Here is a 19,831-nt window from a genome sequence, read left to right as displayed (position 1 = left end):
CAGGGGTTCATTTTCCTTGTAGTCCAGCTAACACAGAAGCTACAGAATTGTCCTTTTTGCTAAGCTAGTTCTGACGTGTTTCTGACACTTGGAAGTAAGATCCGTAACAGAGTTTATAGGTTAATCCTCATAACAGCCCTGTCTGGTAGGGTACCAGTTCATCTCCGTTTGACAAATGTGAAAACTATAGTTTGCAGAATGTTGCACAGCTGGAAAGGGTAGAGCTAGATTCTGTGTCCGGCTCCCAAGCTATGCCTTTAACCACTGAGCAGCATAGCCCATCTGGCTCCACTGGTGACATTAGGGTACAGATTTATACTTTGGAAATGTTGGGGAGCAGATTGGATGTCAGCTTAGAGGGATTTCTCTAGTGAGGTAAAAAGAGCTCTGTCCTTGTCTTTGCCCTTTTCATAGCAGCTTGAGGAGGAACTTTAAAGAATTTCAGCTGCCAGAAAATGGAATGTCTTGGGAGGCATTGGACTTCCTGTCACTGGCCGTGCTGAAGCAGAGGCTGGTATAATGCCAGTGGCTTTGTTATGAGGATGTGAGATCTGCAGTGAGTGGGGCTTGATGGTCTTTGCTCTCTTCTATCCCCAGGGCATGGTCTTTTTAAGGATCAGTGAGGTGGGCAGGAGAAGAGTTGAAATGCCAACGCTAACAAATAATGAATTACTTTGTTCAGCAGGTATTGAATGCCTGGTCAGTGCAACTTGGCAAAAGGATAAAAAGCTGAAGAGATGAGGTCCTGCTCTTAGACAATGTCAGTTCATTGAGGAAATACTTCAGTAAAGGAAAGTAGAGGTTGTGAGAGCTTAGAGGAAGGTCACCTAAGCTAGATTTGGGGTAGGACAGGAGTGCCAGGAAAGATCATCTCGGGAAATGCTTGTGCTCTGAATCTTGAGTGCCTGCTGAGCCTGGACCACTGTGCTAAGGCTTTCAGCTCAGTTCTTTCCCTCTTCCATCTACAATGCTAACAGCACTTTCATTATTGAGATTAACTATTAGATTGATAATGAATGCACTGATTGTCAGAGTCTTTTGTAATCAAATCAGAAAAGCATACCACCATGGGCCATCTGGAAAATGAAAATAGCCATTGTTGTATAGATGTCTTGTTTATTTATTACATATTCACTGTTTGGCCTGTTTATGTACTGTTCTTTTTTTTTGTGCCTCACCATAAGTCTTATTTCCTCAGTTGGATTGTGAATTCCTTAAAGACAAAGACTTTTTCTTTTAGGTGTTTTATGTAATCCCTTTTTGTAGCTAGGTTTTATAGATGGTTGTAGACTGATTTTGTGGTATTTTAATTCATGAATACATTGCTTTTGAAAGACCGAAGGACTTGTAGCATGCCCTTGGAACTGTGAACAATGTAACCAACTGTAGTATCTACATGTAAAGTATAAACCTTAGCATTAGGTTTATACTTTTCCTGTAGAACCTGAAGGATGTTTGGAGCTGTTGGTTCCTTAGGCTACTGCTGCAGTACCTCAGGCTAGCATTTTGTTACTTACCTCCTAACTCCTCACCATCGCTATCTTTACCTTGCCACTCCTGCTCAAAGCTCTTAGTGAACCTCCATAAATAAAATCCTACTTAAATATGATAAAATTCAAATTCCTTAACCTCTGTAATTTGCTAACATTCTACCTCCTTAACTTCGTTTTTCACTATTTCCCAATATCGGTATTTGCTTCGGTCAGGCTGATTCCTTGGTCTTCCCCAGATGTCTTATTCCTTATTTAGTTAGGCCTTTGTTATTTGTTATCACATGTTCTTTACTATCTCAACTCTCTTGTTCCTTCAAGATTTCATTCTAGTCTCTTCCTGATATCTGCACTGTGACCTTTTCCCCACCCTCCATTGTGGGTGGTACTTACTGGATACAGTACTTGATTACATGCTTGTTTGTATTGTGTGTGACCTATAGAATCAGACCCTGTTAGTACCAGTGACAGCATCAGACATTTTGTGTTTATTTTCTACATAGTTTCAACTTTCCATGACTTTTAGGCCACTTTAATTCCTAAATTTATCTAAAACTAGAGTGACCAACTTGTCCCAGTTTGCCTGAGAGTATCCTAGTTTTAGTGTTAAAAGCCCCACATCCCAGGGAAACCCCTCCATCCTGGGCAAACTGGGACAGTCGGTCACCCTATTTAAAGTCATGAGTTAAATGATGCTTTGGGGCTATACACATTCCATAGGTTAAATTAGCCACCATGCACAGTGACACTTTGTCTTCATCTATTTTCCAAGCTAAAATTTATGGGAAAGATTATTCATCAAACATGTATTGACTTTCTAAATGTGTAAGGAGTTGGGAGAGATAATACAACATGGTTTTTTGGTACTCTGGGAGTTAAAAACTTCCCTGGCTATACCATTTTGAGATTTATTAACTTTAATTATATTTGCTTTCTCGTTTATCTGTACAGATGAAAATAAACTTTGATAATTTCTTGATTTCCTTCCCACGTTGTCGTAGAGACTCTGGGCCCATCATCTAATTTAGAGGGTTTTTCTGTGATGCTTTTTGCTTACCCCACACTGAGATTAATTGCCTACTTGCTTTATCTTCCATGAGTCTTCCCATGGCTGCCCACCAGTGGTGTGCCGGGGAGTGCCTGGTGGTGCAAATCGTCCCACCACAGCTGATGGTGCTGAGCACAGAGCTGGCAGGAAGGATCCTGGTGGGTTCTCACAGGCAGGCCAGCGTCCTTTAGCATATGATCCCTTCACTGCAGGAAAAGTGCTGGAGTACAGTCTCAGTGAAAACTTCCTGTCCCCTGGAGTTTTGGAGCTTTGATTGTGAGTTTTCTCTTCAGGGTCACTAATTTAAATCGTAAACAAGAACAGTCTCAGTACTCTTGTTTTTATATATCCTGTCTAGGAAGTGGCCACTTTGTATCTTCTTTTGCTTCTCTGTTGTCTGTAAGCTAATTTTCCGGCCCACTGTGTTGTACAGTACATCAGTACATGACAGTAGTTTATGACAGCTCCTCTCCAGCATTCCTTTTTTTAAAGTTTTGAGCAGGTAACTGTCATGTGAGCAGACAGCTATATGTGATCCACTTATTTTAAAGACTAGTTCTATGTGCACAAAATTTAGTGTTATTAAGTAAAACTCAAGCAAGGTTAACTTGACACTATTTAATTATATGACTAATATAATAGGAAGACCGAGTTGTAGCGTATCCCCAGAAGTGCCCTCCTTTTCTTCTCCCCTCTATCCTTCCTTACAGCTATTCTTTGCTCTCTGCCAGAGGCTCATTTCCATTCTCTAAGAAAAAGCTGTGTGACACTTAATTTTCCTGAAAAGACCCTAGCCCAGAGAGTACCTATTTTACTTTTTTGTTGTCAATTTTGTGGGGATTTTGTCCATTTTTTTCTTTAGTAGTTTTATTTTGAAATAAATTTGGATTTATAGGGTTATTAATATGTAAAAGAGTAGAGAGTTAATGTGAACTCTTCACTCAGCTTCTCTAATATTATTATAATATATAACCTTGGTAAATTTAGCTAAACTAAGAAATTAACAATACTGTTAACTGATTTGTAGGTTTTATTCACACTTCCCTAGTTTTTCCACTAGTGTCTTTTATCTGTTTCAGGATCCCATTCAGTATACCACATGGCAGTTAGTCATCATATCTCCTTAGTCTGTGATGGTTTCTCCATCTCTTCTTGTCTTTCAAGACCTTGATACTTTCTTCCTTTTGAATTAGATTTTCATTTCTCCTCAAATAATACCTATAAAAGCTCTTTAAACATAGAAATATATCTAATAAAATAGGAATAATTTTATCATTAGATTCTCTGTTTTGATAAAGCACCCTCTAGAAATTTCATCAAATTGACTTTTTAAAATTTAGACATAATTTCAGGCTTAGAGAAAAGTTGCAAATAATATTGGGAAGAATCTGTGTATACTCTTTACTCAGATTTCCAAACAAAACGGTGATACTTTTAAAGAGTATTATCCAGGTAGTATTTTGTAGTATGTCCCTCAATTTGGGTGTGTTTGGTGTTTTCTTTTGATTAGGCAGAGGTTATGGATTGGGGGGAGCCACCACAGAGGTGGGAAGCCTTGTCCTTGCAGCGTATGAGAAGGCACAGCACGTCAACATGATTGGTTACTGGTGATGTTAACCTCAGTTGCTCCAGGTTAAAGTGGTGTCTGTCAGGTTTCTCCTCTGAAAAGTTACTGTTTTTCCTTTTCCATACTCTCTGTTGGAAGCAATCACTAAGTCCACACCCACATTCAAGGGATTGGCAATTAAACTCCACCTCCTAGAGGGAGGAGAATCAAGAATTTGTGGACATATGTTAAAACTAGCACAGTAATTAGTAAATACTTTGGGAAAGATAGCTTTTTGCCTATAAAATAACCTGTTTCTCCCTAAAGGTTTGCTCACAAATTTTAGCATTCATCAGTGTGTATCACTCGCAATAGTTATTCAGTCAGGCATGGATATGTAGTCCATGGCAGTTTCTCTATCTTTACTGTGGTATTCTAATAGTGATTTCTATTCCCTTATTCCTTATACGGTTAATGGTTGGAATTCCTCTGTAAGGAAGATTTGTCTCTTCTCCCCCATTTATTTTTTTATGTATTTATTCAGTTGTCAGTTTATATTAGTGTGGATTCACAGGTATTCATTTTGTTCTTTACATTATAATCCAGCATTATTGTTTCTTCTTTTGTTGTGTTGTACAGATTGTTCCAGCTTTGGCCATTGGGGGTTCTTTCATCTGTCCTTTTGTGTTTTGTTTGTTTGTTTGTTTGTTTTTTTGAGACAGAGTCTCGCTCTGTTGCCCGGGCTAGAGTGCCATGGAGTCAGCCTAGCTCACAACAACCTCAAACTCCTGGGCTCAAGCAATCCTTCTGCCTCAGCCTCCCAAGTAGCTGGGACTACAGGCAGGTGCCACCATGCCCGGCTAATATTTTCTATATAGATTTTTAGCTGTCCAAATCATTTCTTTCTGTTTTTAGTAGAGATGGGGTCTCACTCTTGCTCAGGCTGGTCTCGAACTCTTCGAACGATCCTCCCGCCTTGGCCTCCCATCATCTGTCCTTTTGAAATGCTCTCCCCGTCTATTTCCACTTCCTTATTTTCTGGCATTCTGGCAGTACCAGAGGCTCCCTACTTATCCTGTTTCCCTTGCCCCAGCCTTCGAATTAGCCATTGCTCTAGGGAATCTTGGTTCCTTTTATTGGAGAATGGTATTTAAAAACCTAGATCTGGGTGTGAGTGAACATATTGTTGCTGGAATGTCACTGCTTTTAGGCCTTTTGGGGGGCAGAGCTAGAAAATACACACATGTATACAAACCCATTTGTATATACATCTCTTTGTAGCTATATCTTTCTCTGTAGATAGAAGGCAAACATGACTTCATACTACTATCTCAGACTCTAATCTAGCCTCACAAGGTTCGTTCACAGATTTGTGCTTTTGCTTTTGATGATGGAGTATGGGTGGTACAGCAGTTTGCTCTGGTTTCCATATTTACTTTCTGCTGAGTGCTGTAGCTCATTGGTGAGAACGGACTCTTTTGACTTGACTCTAGTAGACACATTCCAGCAGGAAGTTTGTCCTCATCACTCCTCTGAGTGGTCCTCCAAAGCTCCCTGAGATGGCTCCGACATTGCAGTTTCAAAGCACTTCAGTTTGAAAGGTGCTTCACTTCTCACCTTTTAGACAGGAAGTGCCTAATTGCATCTTCTAAGCCCTGTTTCACATGATTTTAAGAGTTGTCACTTAAGTAAACATCTCTAACACAGGGATCAACAAACCTTTTCTATAAAGTACCAAATGGTAAATATTTTAGGTTTTGTGGGCCATAAGGTCTCAAGTACAGAGCTCTGCATTTGTCCTCTGAAAGCAGCCATAGATAGTACACAAACAATTGAGCATGGCTGTGTTTTACTAAAATTTTATTTACAAAAACAGAGTTTTGTATTTGGCCCATGGGCCATGGTTTACCATCCCCTGGACCTATTAAATGCATTCTCCTCCTTTTCTTTGTCTCATTCTCTCTGCATTCACAGGCTTGACGTTTTACATTTATGCATCAGTAAAAGAATCAGGTTTCTAGAGAAGAAGGCTTGAGTATAATAACATAATAAGAAATACATATGGGTCATAAGTGTTAGAGCTGAATGAATTTTTGTAGCATCGTTTGAAAGGTCTATTTTTGAATGAGTTGGTTAGGTAAGAAAGGTGGCACGGTATGTGGTGATGAAGGTTATACTATGTGAGCCAGTAGTTTTGGTGTGAGGAGGTCAGTGTTACAGGAGTATGTCCTCTATCTCCACGGGCAGTGGTTAGTTTAGTTAAGTTTTATAATTGGTAGCTAAGATTTACTGGAGGGGAGAGAGGGTGGAGTATTCAGTAGCCCAAATTCTGATATGGGTGTGAGTAAGCTTCCTGTTCAAAGAGCTCTAGACAGCAGTCCCCAACCTTTTTGGCACCAAGCACCAGTTTCATGGAAGACAATTTTTCCATGGATGGGGCAGGGGGAGGCAGTGATGTGAGCCATGGAGAGCGGCTGTAAATACAGATGAAGCTTTGCTCACTCACTCATCTACTCGCCTCCTGCTATGCAGCCTGGTTCCTAACAGGCCACAGACCAATATTAGTCCTTGGTCCGGAGGTTGGGGACCAGAGCTCTAGAAGATTTAAATTTTATGTATTTGAATTATTCAATGATTTTTCATGTATATTTTTGTCATTTAAATTTTTTTTCTTATTAGCATCTAGTAAGACCAGTATTTTGAATCTTTAATGCAATTTTAGATTCCAGAACATTTAATTTTATGTAAATATAGGAAACAACTATTGGATTTGAAGTCAGAACACTTGGTTGTAAGTTCCAAGTTTCCTTCTTACTATTTTTAAGATCTTAGGAAAGTGATTTAACCTCTTGGGGTCTAAGTCCTTTATCTGTGTATTAAGGAAAACATCTGCCTTCCCTAACTTACAGGTTGTTGGAAGAATCAGACAGAACAAATGTTGAGGAACTTCCATTGGTAGATTTTAACAGCTCTTTGTGCATGTATAGGCAATCAGTGGGTAGCAGTTCTGTGACTTTTTTTAAACTTTATATAAATTTACCTGAACAACCCTTATCTTCCAACTGGCTTGGCTACTTGGCCATATTGAATTACTGGTTTTCCTTCTATCTAGAACAGCTTCTGGTGGTGGTTGTCTGGTGAACCATGTGTTGTGAAGTGATTTTATTCATGCATGCATTCAGCCCTCACTGTGTGCTAGGCATTGTTCTAGGCTCTAAAGTTTCAGCATTTAGTATTACTAAAAATTGTCCATCTTCTACCCTTTGGAGCATATAATCCTGAGAGTAAGGCATGAATTAAATGAATGAATGAATAAAAGAAATCATAGCTGTGGTAAGTGCCAGAATTATAAGTATTAATATATAATGCTATGATAGGGAGATTTAATCTAGGCAGGAAGATTTAAAATTAAAAAAAAAGAGACATTCCTGAGACAGTGGTTGGGCTAAGGGAGAAGGAAAAAATATTCCCAGTAATGGGAACCTGTTCACAGACTGCATAGATGGAAGCATGCGAGCAGCATGGTCCACATGAGGGATTCACAGGCAGCACTGGGCAGAGCAGTGAAGGCGAGAAAGACAGTGGTGGCTGGCTAGGCATGCAGGGCTTCTAGGGCGTTTGAAGGAGCCTCGTCTTCAGAATGCAAATTAATTCAAGTGATTTGTGCTGAGAATTTGACATGAGCAGATTTTAATTAAATCCTCTAATAAATGTGAAGGGACTGTTCCTGAAACTAGCGTTGTGCATTTTTAAGAACTTTGAATAACAGTTGTTATTGCAACTCAATTTATTATATTTTTGTTAAAGAGAGGATTGTTTGAGGCTGTAATTTCATCCTTCATGAATTGGTAAGTGTTCGAGGATTATCAACAAAGAGATGCTGTCACTGCTAAAATTTTTTACAATGATAAAAATAGGCAAAGTAGATCAGTACCCTAACTTTTCTGCCATTTATCCCAGAAACTGATGGCTTAAAAATGTTTCTGGGTCTAGTTAACTTTTAGATCTTAAAAATTAAGGCTTAAGGATGACCAAGCTTTAAATAAATTATAGAAAACTATTCTTTCAAAAGCACATTATAACTTTTTTGCTGGTTTCTTTTTTTTTTCCCTTTCCTTGTTTTTGAGACAGGATCTCTTTTGTCCAGGCTAGAGTACAGTGGTGTCATCTGAGCTCACTGCAACCTCAAACTCCTGGGTTCAAGTGATCCTCCTGCCTCAGCCTCCCGAGTGGCTAGGACTACAGGCACACACCACCACACCCAGCTAATTTTTCTATTTTTTATAGAGACAGGTCTTGCAATGTTGCCCGGGCTGGTCTTGAACTCCTCACCTCAAGCAGTCCTCCCAGCTCAACCTGCCAAAGTGCTAGGATAACAAGCTTGAGCCACTGCACCTGGCTTGTATTAGCTCCTTATATTTATTTATTTGATCTTTCCTTTTAATTCAAACTATATTTTAAAGATTTATTGCCCTCTAAGTTATAATTTGAGTGCACAGGGAAACTTGATTTAGCTTCATGGAATATATTTTAAAATAGATAAAGCTAAACTCTGTTTCGCATCTCTTACAAAAGGAATCAAAGACATTGGTTTGAGAGATGAAGTCACTTGTTAATAAAACAAATATTCCATCAAGTAATACTCTGAAGGGGAGAGGGTGTAGTTTACTTCCTCTCCAGAAGGTCTTTCAACAAGTAAATAATGAGAGTGGTGCTGGCCAGCCTTTCTAGTTCAGCCAGCTCAGACCCCTAAGCTCTTTTTGCTTCAGCTTTTATACCCTACAAATGGAAAACACCTTGTTACTGTTCCTATTGTGAGGACGTAAAGTGTGTCCAGTGCCTGGCAACTTGTGAACAATCAGTGAATGTTCCTTCTTAGTATCTTCATCATCGTCATCATGAAATATGCCTTCTAGGTCATACAGTGATTTTTGACATTTTATGGCATAGTTGTAGCTCACACAATGATATTTTTTCTCTTTTTTTAATAAGGAGAAATTGTCGTAAATGAAGTCAATTTTGTGAGAAAATGCATTGCAACAGACACAAGCCAGTACGATTTGTGGGGAAAGCTGATATGCACTAACTTCAAAATCTCCTTTATTACAGAGGACCCAATGCCATTACAGGTGTGTTTTATTTGTACACTGTTTCATTGTATCAAGGCTTTTAACTTATTGTTACATAAACCACATATGGAAAAATGATGATAAAATTATTAATAAGTGGTTAATATAATGTTGGAAATGAATTATATTAAAATTAAAAATAAAGTTTAAGAAGAATATTGGGACTTGCTTGAGGAATATAATTAGTGAGATGATTTTAAGTCACTTTGCTTCATTTATCCTCTGTGATCACTGGGTATATATATTTTTCAATAAGGAAGTTATTCCCTCTCATTCAGATCTTTTAACCTGCTTATAAAAATAAAGATATCCTTTTTTCACTAGTCATAAAGAGAAAAACTTTATTATTTAGTAAATCTTATTATTGCTACACATTTTTCTGATTTCATGGTTTTTTTACACTAATTAGTTCTTTTCCCAAAAAGCCAAATTGTAGTTCTAGGAAGAATGAAGAAAAATATTGATAAAAATTTTCTGATAGCCTTCTTGCTATTTTATGTTCTTACTGGAAGGCAATAGTTCTGCATTATTTTGGTTTTTAAAAGTTTAGGCATTCATTTGATTAACTTAAAAATCCTGGACTTTTCTCTCAGCTATCTTCTATTTTGATTTATAAAGTGTTACATACACCTGCCCTGTGGATCTTTATTTATAACAGTAATTGTTCTTTAATGAAATATTTACAAATGAACTGTAAACTTTTTATTGAAGGGTCTAACAAGGTATATTTCATATAGTCATTCGTTAATTTACCATAGTATTTACTCTTCTGTATGCAATTTTCTCTAGGTATATTTAGACTAACTTTAAGGCATTGACAGATACTTAATATGTAGGGACACTAGTTTATTTGGATTTAGGCTTGGGTTTTTCCCTTTATTTTTAGCTTTATTATGATCCCTGGCCCCAGACTTCACTGTAAATGAGAAGCAAATACCTGACATATTTTAAATCCAGTACTGCCAATAGGAAAAATAAACCAATGCCCTAGTGACAGCAGACTGATAGTGTCAACTAGTTCCTTAGTTTGAAAATGGGCATAAAGTGTTTGTTAACAAGTGAAAAAAATGATCTATGGTTTGCCAAAACCTTTCTCTAAAGATTTTTATTTCTAGTAGGTTTTCTGCTCTAAAAAGATAGTTATTTTCCACTCTGAAATCTCCATTGTAAAAATCAAGCATGATTTTACCCATTAAAATCTGATGGCCTAGGAGCCCGTTTTTCTTTATTTTGTAGCCAGCTTATCCAGATCTAGACATGTAAATGTTTACATATGAGGTGATTGATAATATTCCATATTTTGGATATTATGGGATTATGTACATTTTAACCTAATTTCCATCTGTCAAAAAAAAAGCATGGGGAGAAAGGTAGAGGGAACATGAACACAACATATATTTCTTTCTCTCTACCCTTGCTTTACCACTAAAGTGTGTTCTAAGATACTGTATCCTTAGAGTGGTCCTAGCTACACAGACAAAAGCTTTTTGACTTTTTAGAAATAGTAATCACAGTTTCTCATTACACTTAAAAGTAAGACTTGTACCATTGTCAAGTTATTGGGAAAAGAATTAATGTGAACATAATTTTTTATTTCAGAAATTCCATTATAGAAACCTTCTTCTTGGTGAACATGATGTCCCTTTAACGTGTATTGAGCAAATTGTCACAGGTATGTAGCATTCTGTACTTTCTAAAAGTTGATTCCATTCTGGAAGTATTGCTTTAAAAGCCATACTTCTCAAACACTTAGGTTATAGTTTTATTGCTGTAGGTTTACTTTTACCATTTTTTTGAGTCCCAGGAACATTACTGAAAGAGAGATAAGTCAAGAAATTATTTTAAAACAGAGATGCAGAATATATAGCTTTTTATGGTTTCGAAGCTTTTGTCCTCTTTTTAATTAAAATTTTAATTATTAAATGTATCTAGATGGTGGTGATTTTATGCAAAGAATCATTTAAAATATCTTTTGAAGCAAAGTTAAAATCAGTCCCTCAAGTTCTAGGAATTATAGACAAATATGAAAGATTCCAGAGAAGAAGTGCTCAAGTAATGGGTGACCTTCCTATTATTTTCATTACAATTTGTACTACAGGGTGAGTAAGAGGAAAGAATTTTTATACTTGTTTTTCTTTTACTTTTTTCTTTTTTAGTTAATGACCACAAGAGGAAGCAGAAAGTCCTAGGCCCCAACCAGAAACTGAAGTTTAATCCAACAGAGTTAATTATTTATTGCAAAGATTTCAGAATTGTCAGATTTCGCTTTGATGAGTCAGGTCCTGAAAGTGCCAAAAAGGTAATACTATTAAGTTTTATCAAGTTCTGGGTTCTGCACTATATTTGCTGATTTCAGTTCTGTATGGAAGTTTTCATTTTCAGTTGCTCAGATTTTTTTTAGGGGACATTATCATTAGATATCTCCTTAAGTAAAGTCAAAGCCAAGAATATTAATAGAATGATTTTCTTGGATTAGTTTATGGCTGTTTTAAAGTATTCTATATAAAGCTCCTAAAATGTTAAAGACTCTCATGTGGAAATTAACGTATATTTTACATTAAGACCATTGTCTGTTGGTTTCTTTCTTGGTTAAAAAGGTTGAAAAGTTGGTGATGTACTGCAATTAAGGTTTGGTAAGGCTTTTAATTCAGAACTATAGAACTTTACCAATAAATTGAAAGCTAAACTTAGGTTTCATAAAGTTTAGGTAAATGTATAGTTATGAGGGGCCTAGTAATTATTAGTGGTTTAAAAAAATCTTATGAATTTACTTGGCAGGGGCAACTCAAAGCTAGTAATTTTGATTGCTTTATTTTTCCCTACCTTCCAGGGAATGTTCACCTATTCATAGAGTAAGATTCAAGGGCAAAAATCTCCACTTCTTTGATTTCATGTTTCGCTTTACCAGAGGTGTGAAACTTGTAGACCTAATGCCCCTCAGTTCCAGTCTATGTTGTAACAAATGCAGAGGAATAGAATTTCCAGAAAAAAGCCTGTTCCTGTATATTGGGAATTGAGCAACTGTGTCTTAGTGAAATAGGAAGTTGCTTTCTCTCAGAACTGAGGCAGCCTTTGCACCACCAAGCAGTGGGTGCATTTGTTTTCCATGGTCAGTAGACTGATTGCCATAAACTTTCTGTGGATATCAAAATGAGGCTGTCAGAAAGATCAGGCAGCTGTCTTCATATATTTTGATAAGGAGGTGGAAGATTTGTTTTTAGACCTGTAACCAACAGATTCTCCTACGGGAAAGAAAGCATGGAATGAATCCTTGAAAATGAATGACTGTCAAGCAGAGTAGAATGACGATGGACTATGGGTGAAAGTTTTCAAACAGAGTCTCTACAGCCATCTCCTGGCATTTTGCATTATTGAAAATTCAACTAGATAACTCTTTAGGCCCCTTTCACCTGTTCGATTCTGCTGTTTGTGATTTTGGCATTTTACCAATTTGAGATGCCTATTCTTAGAGACCTTAGAATTGACTGTACATAAAATATTTTGAACCAAGTCACTTTTCTGAGCTTAAATATACACTTGTAATTTAATCAAAGCATCAAGAACCTGCTTGTGAAAACTGTAACTTCAATATGTATAGCATCTAAAGAATAGGGACGCCACAGAACTTGTGAGACTGAGTTAGGACAGCATATTTTTAAGGCAGAAATTTATACAGTTGGCCTGATATTCTTTCTGAAAGTTTAATTCTCTCCCACTCTCTTACAGTATCTTCTAGATGACACCATTTTAAATGTAGAAACATAATTATTTGGTCTAGTTCTTGAGCCATCTATTATACTTATTGGTAATTTTTGATGCATGAGGCAGTGTGCTAAATTTTGCAAGATAGAAATAAGGATAAGATGCAGTTTCTTGCCCTGAAGAGCTGAAGTCTAGTTGAGAAGATAAAGCCTGAACAAATGAAAATTAAGTAGCAGTACAAAGTAGCAGCACAAAAGATGTTTCCACACAAATGATTAGTTGCCAAATTAACAAAACATAATGCTCTGCAAATTCAGGGTATCCTTTGTTTGTTGTGCTAGTGGTGAGTGATGAAGAGGGCCTCATTGAACTGTCCACGTAAAACAAGCTAGTCCATGTTATGCCCTTTTCCAAGACCAAGTTTCTGACAAAGTTCCTCTCCCCAGTGTTAAAATATAAAAAAACGTGTTACCTCAGGCTCAAAAGAAATACTCTTTGTCTTTTGTATAGTCATGGGGGAGAATTTTTCCCTTGATTCACATGTTTCAAACGCAGAGGTTAAGTCATGTGGCTGCCAAAGCATAATGACTTCATGAGTTAAAAACAAAAATTCTGGCATACCCTTTTATTTCAAGTGATAGTTTTCATCTAAAATCAGGTAGCAGTTGGGAATTTATGGCTCATTTTTACCTCCTGGAAGCTTTGAATGCTAAATTTTCTCTGGAAAATGCTTTGATTTTCTAAATTGTTTTAAAATGACCAGATGCGTGTTTGGAGTTCTCTGGTGGGTAAACCATTGATTAGTTTTAAAATACCTGAGGCATTTATATTTTTGTTTGAAAAATGAAATCTCCAAATACTAAATTGTTCACATTTTGTTAAATGTTGCTCTGAAATCTTCTGATTTGTCTAGTTGGTGTTATCTCAATAGTATTATGACAAAATTAGATTAATTTGTGTGCCTGTATCCATTAACATTCATCCTCATTATCCTTGGGCTGTCACAGGAAAATAATGATACTTGGGAAAGGTCTAGGAATTTGATGATACAGAATTGGACATCTAACCTGATAGCAACTTTGAGCCACCTCTTTTTTTTTTTTTGAAGAACCTTTGCTCAAAACTGAGGGATAAAAAAAAGAAAAGAAAAAGGTTGTTTTTAATGATTTATCACTTTATTTTCAAATTAGTTGGTGAACCACTTGTTTAGGCATACTTTCTAGAAGTGAATTCACTTCACCTAAAGAACAAATTGGCCTTTTTCTGAACTGTCATTTTTGCCTCGAATCTTATACTTACTCCTTGGTGGCTTTCAGACTACAGAAATTTAGGAAACCAGTTTTGTTTGCAGATGCGATAGGACATGATGAGGTTTAACTGTCTCCTGGATTTGAGCTTCTCTAGTGCTACTCCCCCAGCTGATCTTAAAGAAGAAACTATCTACTGTGGTACTTCTGGCTTCTGTCCAGAGAAGAATATCAGCCTTGGTCCAAAAATTGCTTCAAAAGTACTTTACTTTTTTTCTCCAATAAAATATTTACCATAATTTAATGTCTTTAATACCAATATTTTCTTTATTTCCTTTGACAGCCAGGACAAATGAACTATTTCAAAGGTAATTTTTAAAGATATAGTTTCCAAAGAATTTTTTATGCTTAGAGAGTAATTGCAAAATCAGAATAATTTAACATGAAAATGAGTATTTTTTTGAGACCTTTTTTTAAGTCTTTCAAAAACTAAGGATAGAAGGTAGGAATTTGGACTTAGGCTTTTAAATAGTGTGTATGAAAAAGTGCAAAGAACAGGGCACCTGGCTTTCTTTTCTCAGTGGCATGAGTGTAATCCAGGTATATAAGTTTCTGTGTGTCTTTGTGTATGTACCCAAAGATACCACTACTTAGTTTATACAAAAATAAGTTATACACAGTTGTAATTACATTACTGTGAAACAATAAATTTAGTTTAAGCTGTGCTTCCTCACCCAAAAAATCAACCATTGTGGAAGTAACTAAATTGACTTTCAGTTTCATAGTATTTTTTATAGACTTCTTTGAATGTAGACGCTATTAGACATACTCATTTGTTTCCTAACCTTAATGTAAATACTAATAGACATACTCATTTGTTTCCTAACCTAATGTGATATTGTGCTATTTTTAAGGGGCTTTTAAAAAATAGTCTGTGGTGCCTTTTGACTTGCAGATAGGCCTTGTTTCTTTTTTGCTTTGTGGCCACAAAAAAATATTCTGTAACCAATGATCTGTGAATTTATTTTGTATAAACTGTGACTACTTTCTAATTGTCTTAGAGAATGTGATATACTAGTATTACTGGCTTTGAGTATTTTCCTTAATATGTTAGTAGCTAATTTTGTCAACTAGTATTTTAGTGTAGCCACTATTGGACACAAAACACCTTCAAAAAGCTACTGAAGTGATGCTACAAAATGGAAAAATCTTCAGATCTTTACTAAAGTCTGCGCAGAGAAGTCTTTCTTGGTCTCCTTCTCTAAATTTTTAGCCTGCTTCCCTCTTCTCTCAGTATAACACTTCATATTCCCCTTCCCTGCTCTATTGTTTTCTCCTTTAGCACTTATAATTATGTAACTTACTGTATTTTTGTTTATCTTTAGTGTCTGTCTTCTTCACTAGAATGTAAGCTTAATGAGGGCAGGGATTGGTGTCTGTTTTGTTCACTGCATCCCCAGGGCTTAGGACATTGTAGGTGCTCAGTAAATATTTGTTGAATGAATGAGAAACGTGGCATCTGCCCATAATGAATCGACCTTAATGGTAGAAGTATAAGAAAGAACTACCTATGTCCTACTTTTCATCCACATCATAACTATTATGAGAATACCTTGAAAGTATAGCTATATCAGCACAAGTAACTAAAGAGACATTTTATATTGGAACTGTCATTATTTGGAGAGAACAGTAGAGTTTCTGGAATTAATACTCTGAAATTGATTCTGTCTAGGAAGATTTATGAAGACAGTACTGTGGAACAGACAGGACAATTTCCAGGAAAGCATGGTTGGCTAAGAGGAATAGAAGGATTTCCCAAGCAAAGAGTGTGGCAGAGGAGATGGCTGGGGCTAAGTCAGACAGAATGTGTGCAAACATATTTTTCTCTGACCAGAGATTGCTGAGGGAATATTGGGAAGCTCAGGGATATCTGGTGAGGAGAGTCAGGTTTTTGAAAATTTAAGAATGAAGAGATTTCATTTATTAAGCAAGTATCTGGGAACCACAGCAGATTATCAAGAGAGCCAAGTTATTCGTCAAAATTGCATCTTTAGAAGAGAATTCCTAAGCGTTGTGGATTTCTAAACTGTAGAGAAGCCCACAGAGGTGACTATAGCTTAGGGATGTGGCTGTGGCAGTGTAATGAAATGGACAAATGAAAAATTTCTAGAGAATAGTACAATAGAGCTTATAAACTATATATGGTGACCAAAGGAATAGGAAGTGCTGAGGAGTTTTCCAAGATACAGATTTCAGTAGTTGTGATGCTAGAAGTGCTTTAAGGAAGACTGTTGAATAGATTAGGAATGGGAATATAGATAACCTGTTCTGAAATTTTGTAAGTGGGACCATCATAGAAAGCTCTCCTATAGGCATTGAGAAATTGAGATATTACATAAGTTTCAGGAAGCTCTTTTTTTTGTTTTTTTTTTTTTTGGTCAAAACTAGTGATAAATTCTGTCCGCTTGGTTGTATATTTTAACAGAATAAGACAGGAAACATTTATTATATAAAAGACTTTTAAAATATTGTTTAAGCAACAACCTGACACATACTTACTAGTTAATGGAATTTGCATCAGCCCATTCCAAACATCACTAATTTGACGTGAACTAACAGCTAAACTTTTCTTGCTTGCTCACTTTCAAAAGTATATCATTCTGACTTAATGCTTTACCTTCTAAATGACATCTAATCTTTTTAAATAAGATCTTCTGCTATTCTCTCCTTGCATATGTCTTAAATTTCTTCTTTCTTCTTTGCTCATTTGAAGAGTGTTTTATTCTCTGGTATAGGGTTTGTAAGCAAAGAGCACCATCCTTTACTCCATTCAACAGTAATTGAGAATAACAGCCATATTTCCACATATGGAACTCCTCCGAAGGCCAAGCATGCATTAGGATTGTTAATCTTTACCACAGGCTAGGTATTAATGTTACCTTCATTTTACAGATGAGCAAACTGAGGCTGGGAGAGAGGAATTGACTTCACACAAGTTATGTAGCAAGTACTTGATAGGGCTAGGATCAAGCCCTGATCTGTTTGATTTGAAAGCCCACACTTTTTCCACTACAGGACATAGTCTGAAATCATTTAACTTAAACACAGTTTTTTGATGTACCTCTTTGAGCCACCCATGCATTTTTGAGTTTGTGATTATGGCTTGTCTATTAAGTTTATATTTTTAATCTATGAGGTGTAAACATTAAAATTTCATGCCTTATATCAAGCCTTTATAGTCCACCCAAAATGAAACTTTTTTTCTTCTTTTTTGAGTGGATTTGTTGTCACTGCCTTTTTGGAGAATGCTTCTTTAGCTTTCAGGTATATTTATTGGAATAAAAGTACTTTCCAGTTAAAATTCAGCTCAGCAAATACTTACTTGCCATGTACTAACTAAAGATTAAACAGTGTCTTGGGGGCACAACAGCAAATGAGATACCTGGCCTTAGAGAGCTTTTATATTCTAGGTCAACAGAAAAACATGTAAATAGTATCTATAATTACTGCCCCAAGATGATGCTCCCAATGACCAAGGCCTTGTTGTACATTTCATTTTTAACTAAGTGTGTTAAAATCAAATTCTAAATGTAGAATTTTTCCTAGGTATGCCTTGCAATAGCTCATTATTCCCAGCCAACAGACCTCCAGCTACTCTTTGCATTTGAATATGTTGGGAAAAAATACCACAATTCAGGTAAATATGAAAATATTAAATATTGTGACTAATTTTACATGTGTAAATTTTACTCTTATGTTTATCAGAAGCCTCCAAATATGTGAGCTTTGATGATTATAGAATTATTAACTTCATACCTATTGGAGAAGTAAGCACTATATACTAAAAGAACCAATAATTTGTCAGATTATTTCTTGAAAAATAATCAGGAAGAACCTATAGGCATATAGTCATGTCAGGTGTTTTACCTCCAGTCATTGGCTTATATTTTATGTGAGGAATATATCCCCTACCCTTTTTAATTGGTAGCTTGAGTTAGGGAGTAATCTTATCTTTTAAGAAAATTGGCAGAAAACTAAAAACTAGTTAAAAAGCATAATCTTTTCTGGCAAGGTATGATTTTCATGAAAAAGCTAAAGTGGTTAAAACTTTTTGTGGACTTCATTAAGATTCTCAAAATAATCGACTTTCTGAATAACATTGATGAAAGGAATATGAGCTTTTGTCCAAAGGACAGGTATATTCTGGGCAATTTTTGTGAAAGTAAAATAGTTTTTTCTACATATCTATGACAGCCATGACATCACCAAGGAAAACTACAGATGATCATGTAATTCCTGTACTTTCTGTTTATATGCAAATATAATTTGAATAAACCATTTTTAAAAATCTCTTAAAAGGATAGAGAAAAACAAAGAGGCTGTGTCTCATTTTAGCCCCCTCTGGGTTAGTGACTGCACATCGACTAACTAGCTGGCTGAAACACGTGTTCTCTCACTGTTTAAGCAAGGAAAATAAATCCGTTGTGTATTTATAATGAAAAATCCATTCACCCCAGCATGGTCTGGATTTTACAAATTATTAATCATCCTGGACTTTTATATTTTGTTACTGTAAAACATATGGTAGTAATTTAAATAACCTGTATATTACAGCAGTACTATATTGTAAATACATTAAAATGTAGTATCAATACACAGTAACTTCAGATGCATATAGTATAAATACACTTTCATTACTTGAAAAAGTATCTATCAACACTATAAAGATGATATATGAAAATACTGCCTTGCAGAGTAGTTCTTATCTTAAAGTACTATGCTTATAGAAATTGGATAACAAAAGTATTTGTAACTTAATTTTTCTTTTTCTTTTTTTTTTTGTTTTTGAGACAGTCTCACTCTGTAGCCCCAGGTAGAGTGCAGTGGTGTCATTGTAGCTCACTGCAACCTCAAAGTCCTGGGTTCAAGTGATCCTCCTGCTTCAGCCTCCTGAGTAGCTAGGACTATAGGTGTGCACCACCGCACCTGGCTAATTTTTCTATTTTTAACAGAGGTGGGGTCTGGCTCTTGCTCAGCCTGGTCTTGAACTCCTGAGCTCAAGTGATCCACCTCAGCCTCCCAGAGTGCTAGGATTATAGGTGTGAGCCACTGTGCCTAGCCTCAGTATTTGTAACTTAATTTTTCTTATCATAATGTACATAATTATAACTTAAGCTTGAGGAATACAGTTATTTTTAAAAATTTATTTCTTAATATAAAGTAAATTTACTTATTGTCTAAAAATAAAGTATTACATATATATTTTTTTAATAAAGTACTATAGATCCTGCATTGTTAATCAGGAAAGTACTCCTTTGGATCATCATCAGGCTACACAACAGTCAGCACTAGGTTATCTTCAATAAGATCCTCACCCAGAATTGCAAGAGAGTCACTGAAATGAATATTTCAAAAGGCATAAAAGTTGGAGGAGGGAGTCTTCAATTCCTGCTAAGTTTGTTTATAATACAAACCAGCTACATTGTTTCTGATAGAAATTATTCAGTCCAGTTTACAGATCCATAACTTCGGCACTAATATAATGACTTGGGCTCAGCAAATAAAATAAACTTCCTATAAAATTGATAACCCATTGCCTGCTTAAGTTACTTTTCATATTTTTCTTCATTCATTCTTTGCTGACATCTCTGGTTTATAATATTTTTAAT

At 36.0% G+C, this 19,831-nt stretch overlaps 1 protein-coding gene across 2 annotated transcripts in view; it reads left to right on the top strand.

The window, feature by feature from the left end:
- The window catches only part of MTMR10 (myotubularin related protein 10), a 46,673-nt gene that overhangs the window by 4,672 nt on the left and 22,170 nt on the right, over nucleotides 1–19,831 (top strand). For both annotated transcript variants that reach the window (XM_045561839.1, XM_045561840.1), the window contains 4 exons: nucleotides 9,077–9,213; nucleotides 10,813–10,885; nucleotides 11,370–11,512; nucleotides 17,769–17,859. In XM_045561839.1, coding sequence (XP_045417795.1) covers nucleotides 9,077–9,213; nucleotides 10,813–10,885; nucleotides 11,370–11,512; nucleotides 17,769–17,859 — 444 coding nt within the window. The remainder of the gene's footprint in view (nucleotides 1–9,076; nucleotides 9,214–10,812; nucleotides 10,886–11,369; nucleotides 11,513–17,768; nucleotides 17,860–19,831) is intronic.

Source organism: Lemur catta, chromosome 9 (genome assembly GCF_020740605.2).
Source record: "Lemur catta isolate mLemCat1 chromosome 9, mLemCat1.pri, whole genome shotgun sequence".
Taxonomy (NCBI): Eukaryota; Metazoa; Chordata; class Mammalia; order Primates; family Lemuridae; genus Lemur; species Lemur catta.
This window is presented reverse-complemented; position numbering and strand designations above follow the sequence as displayed.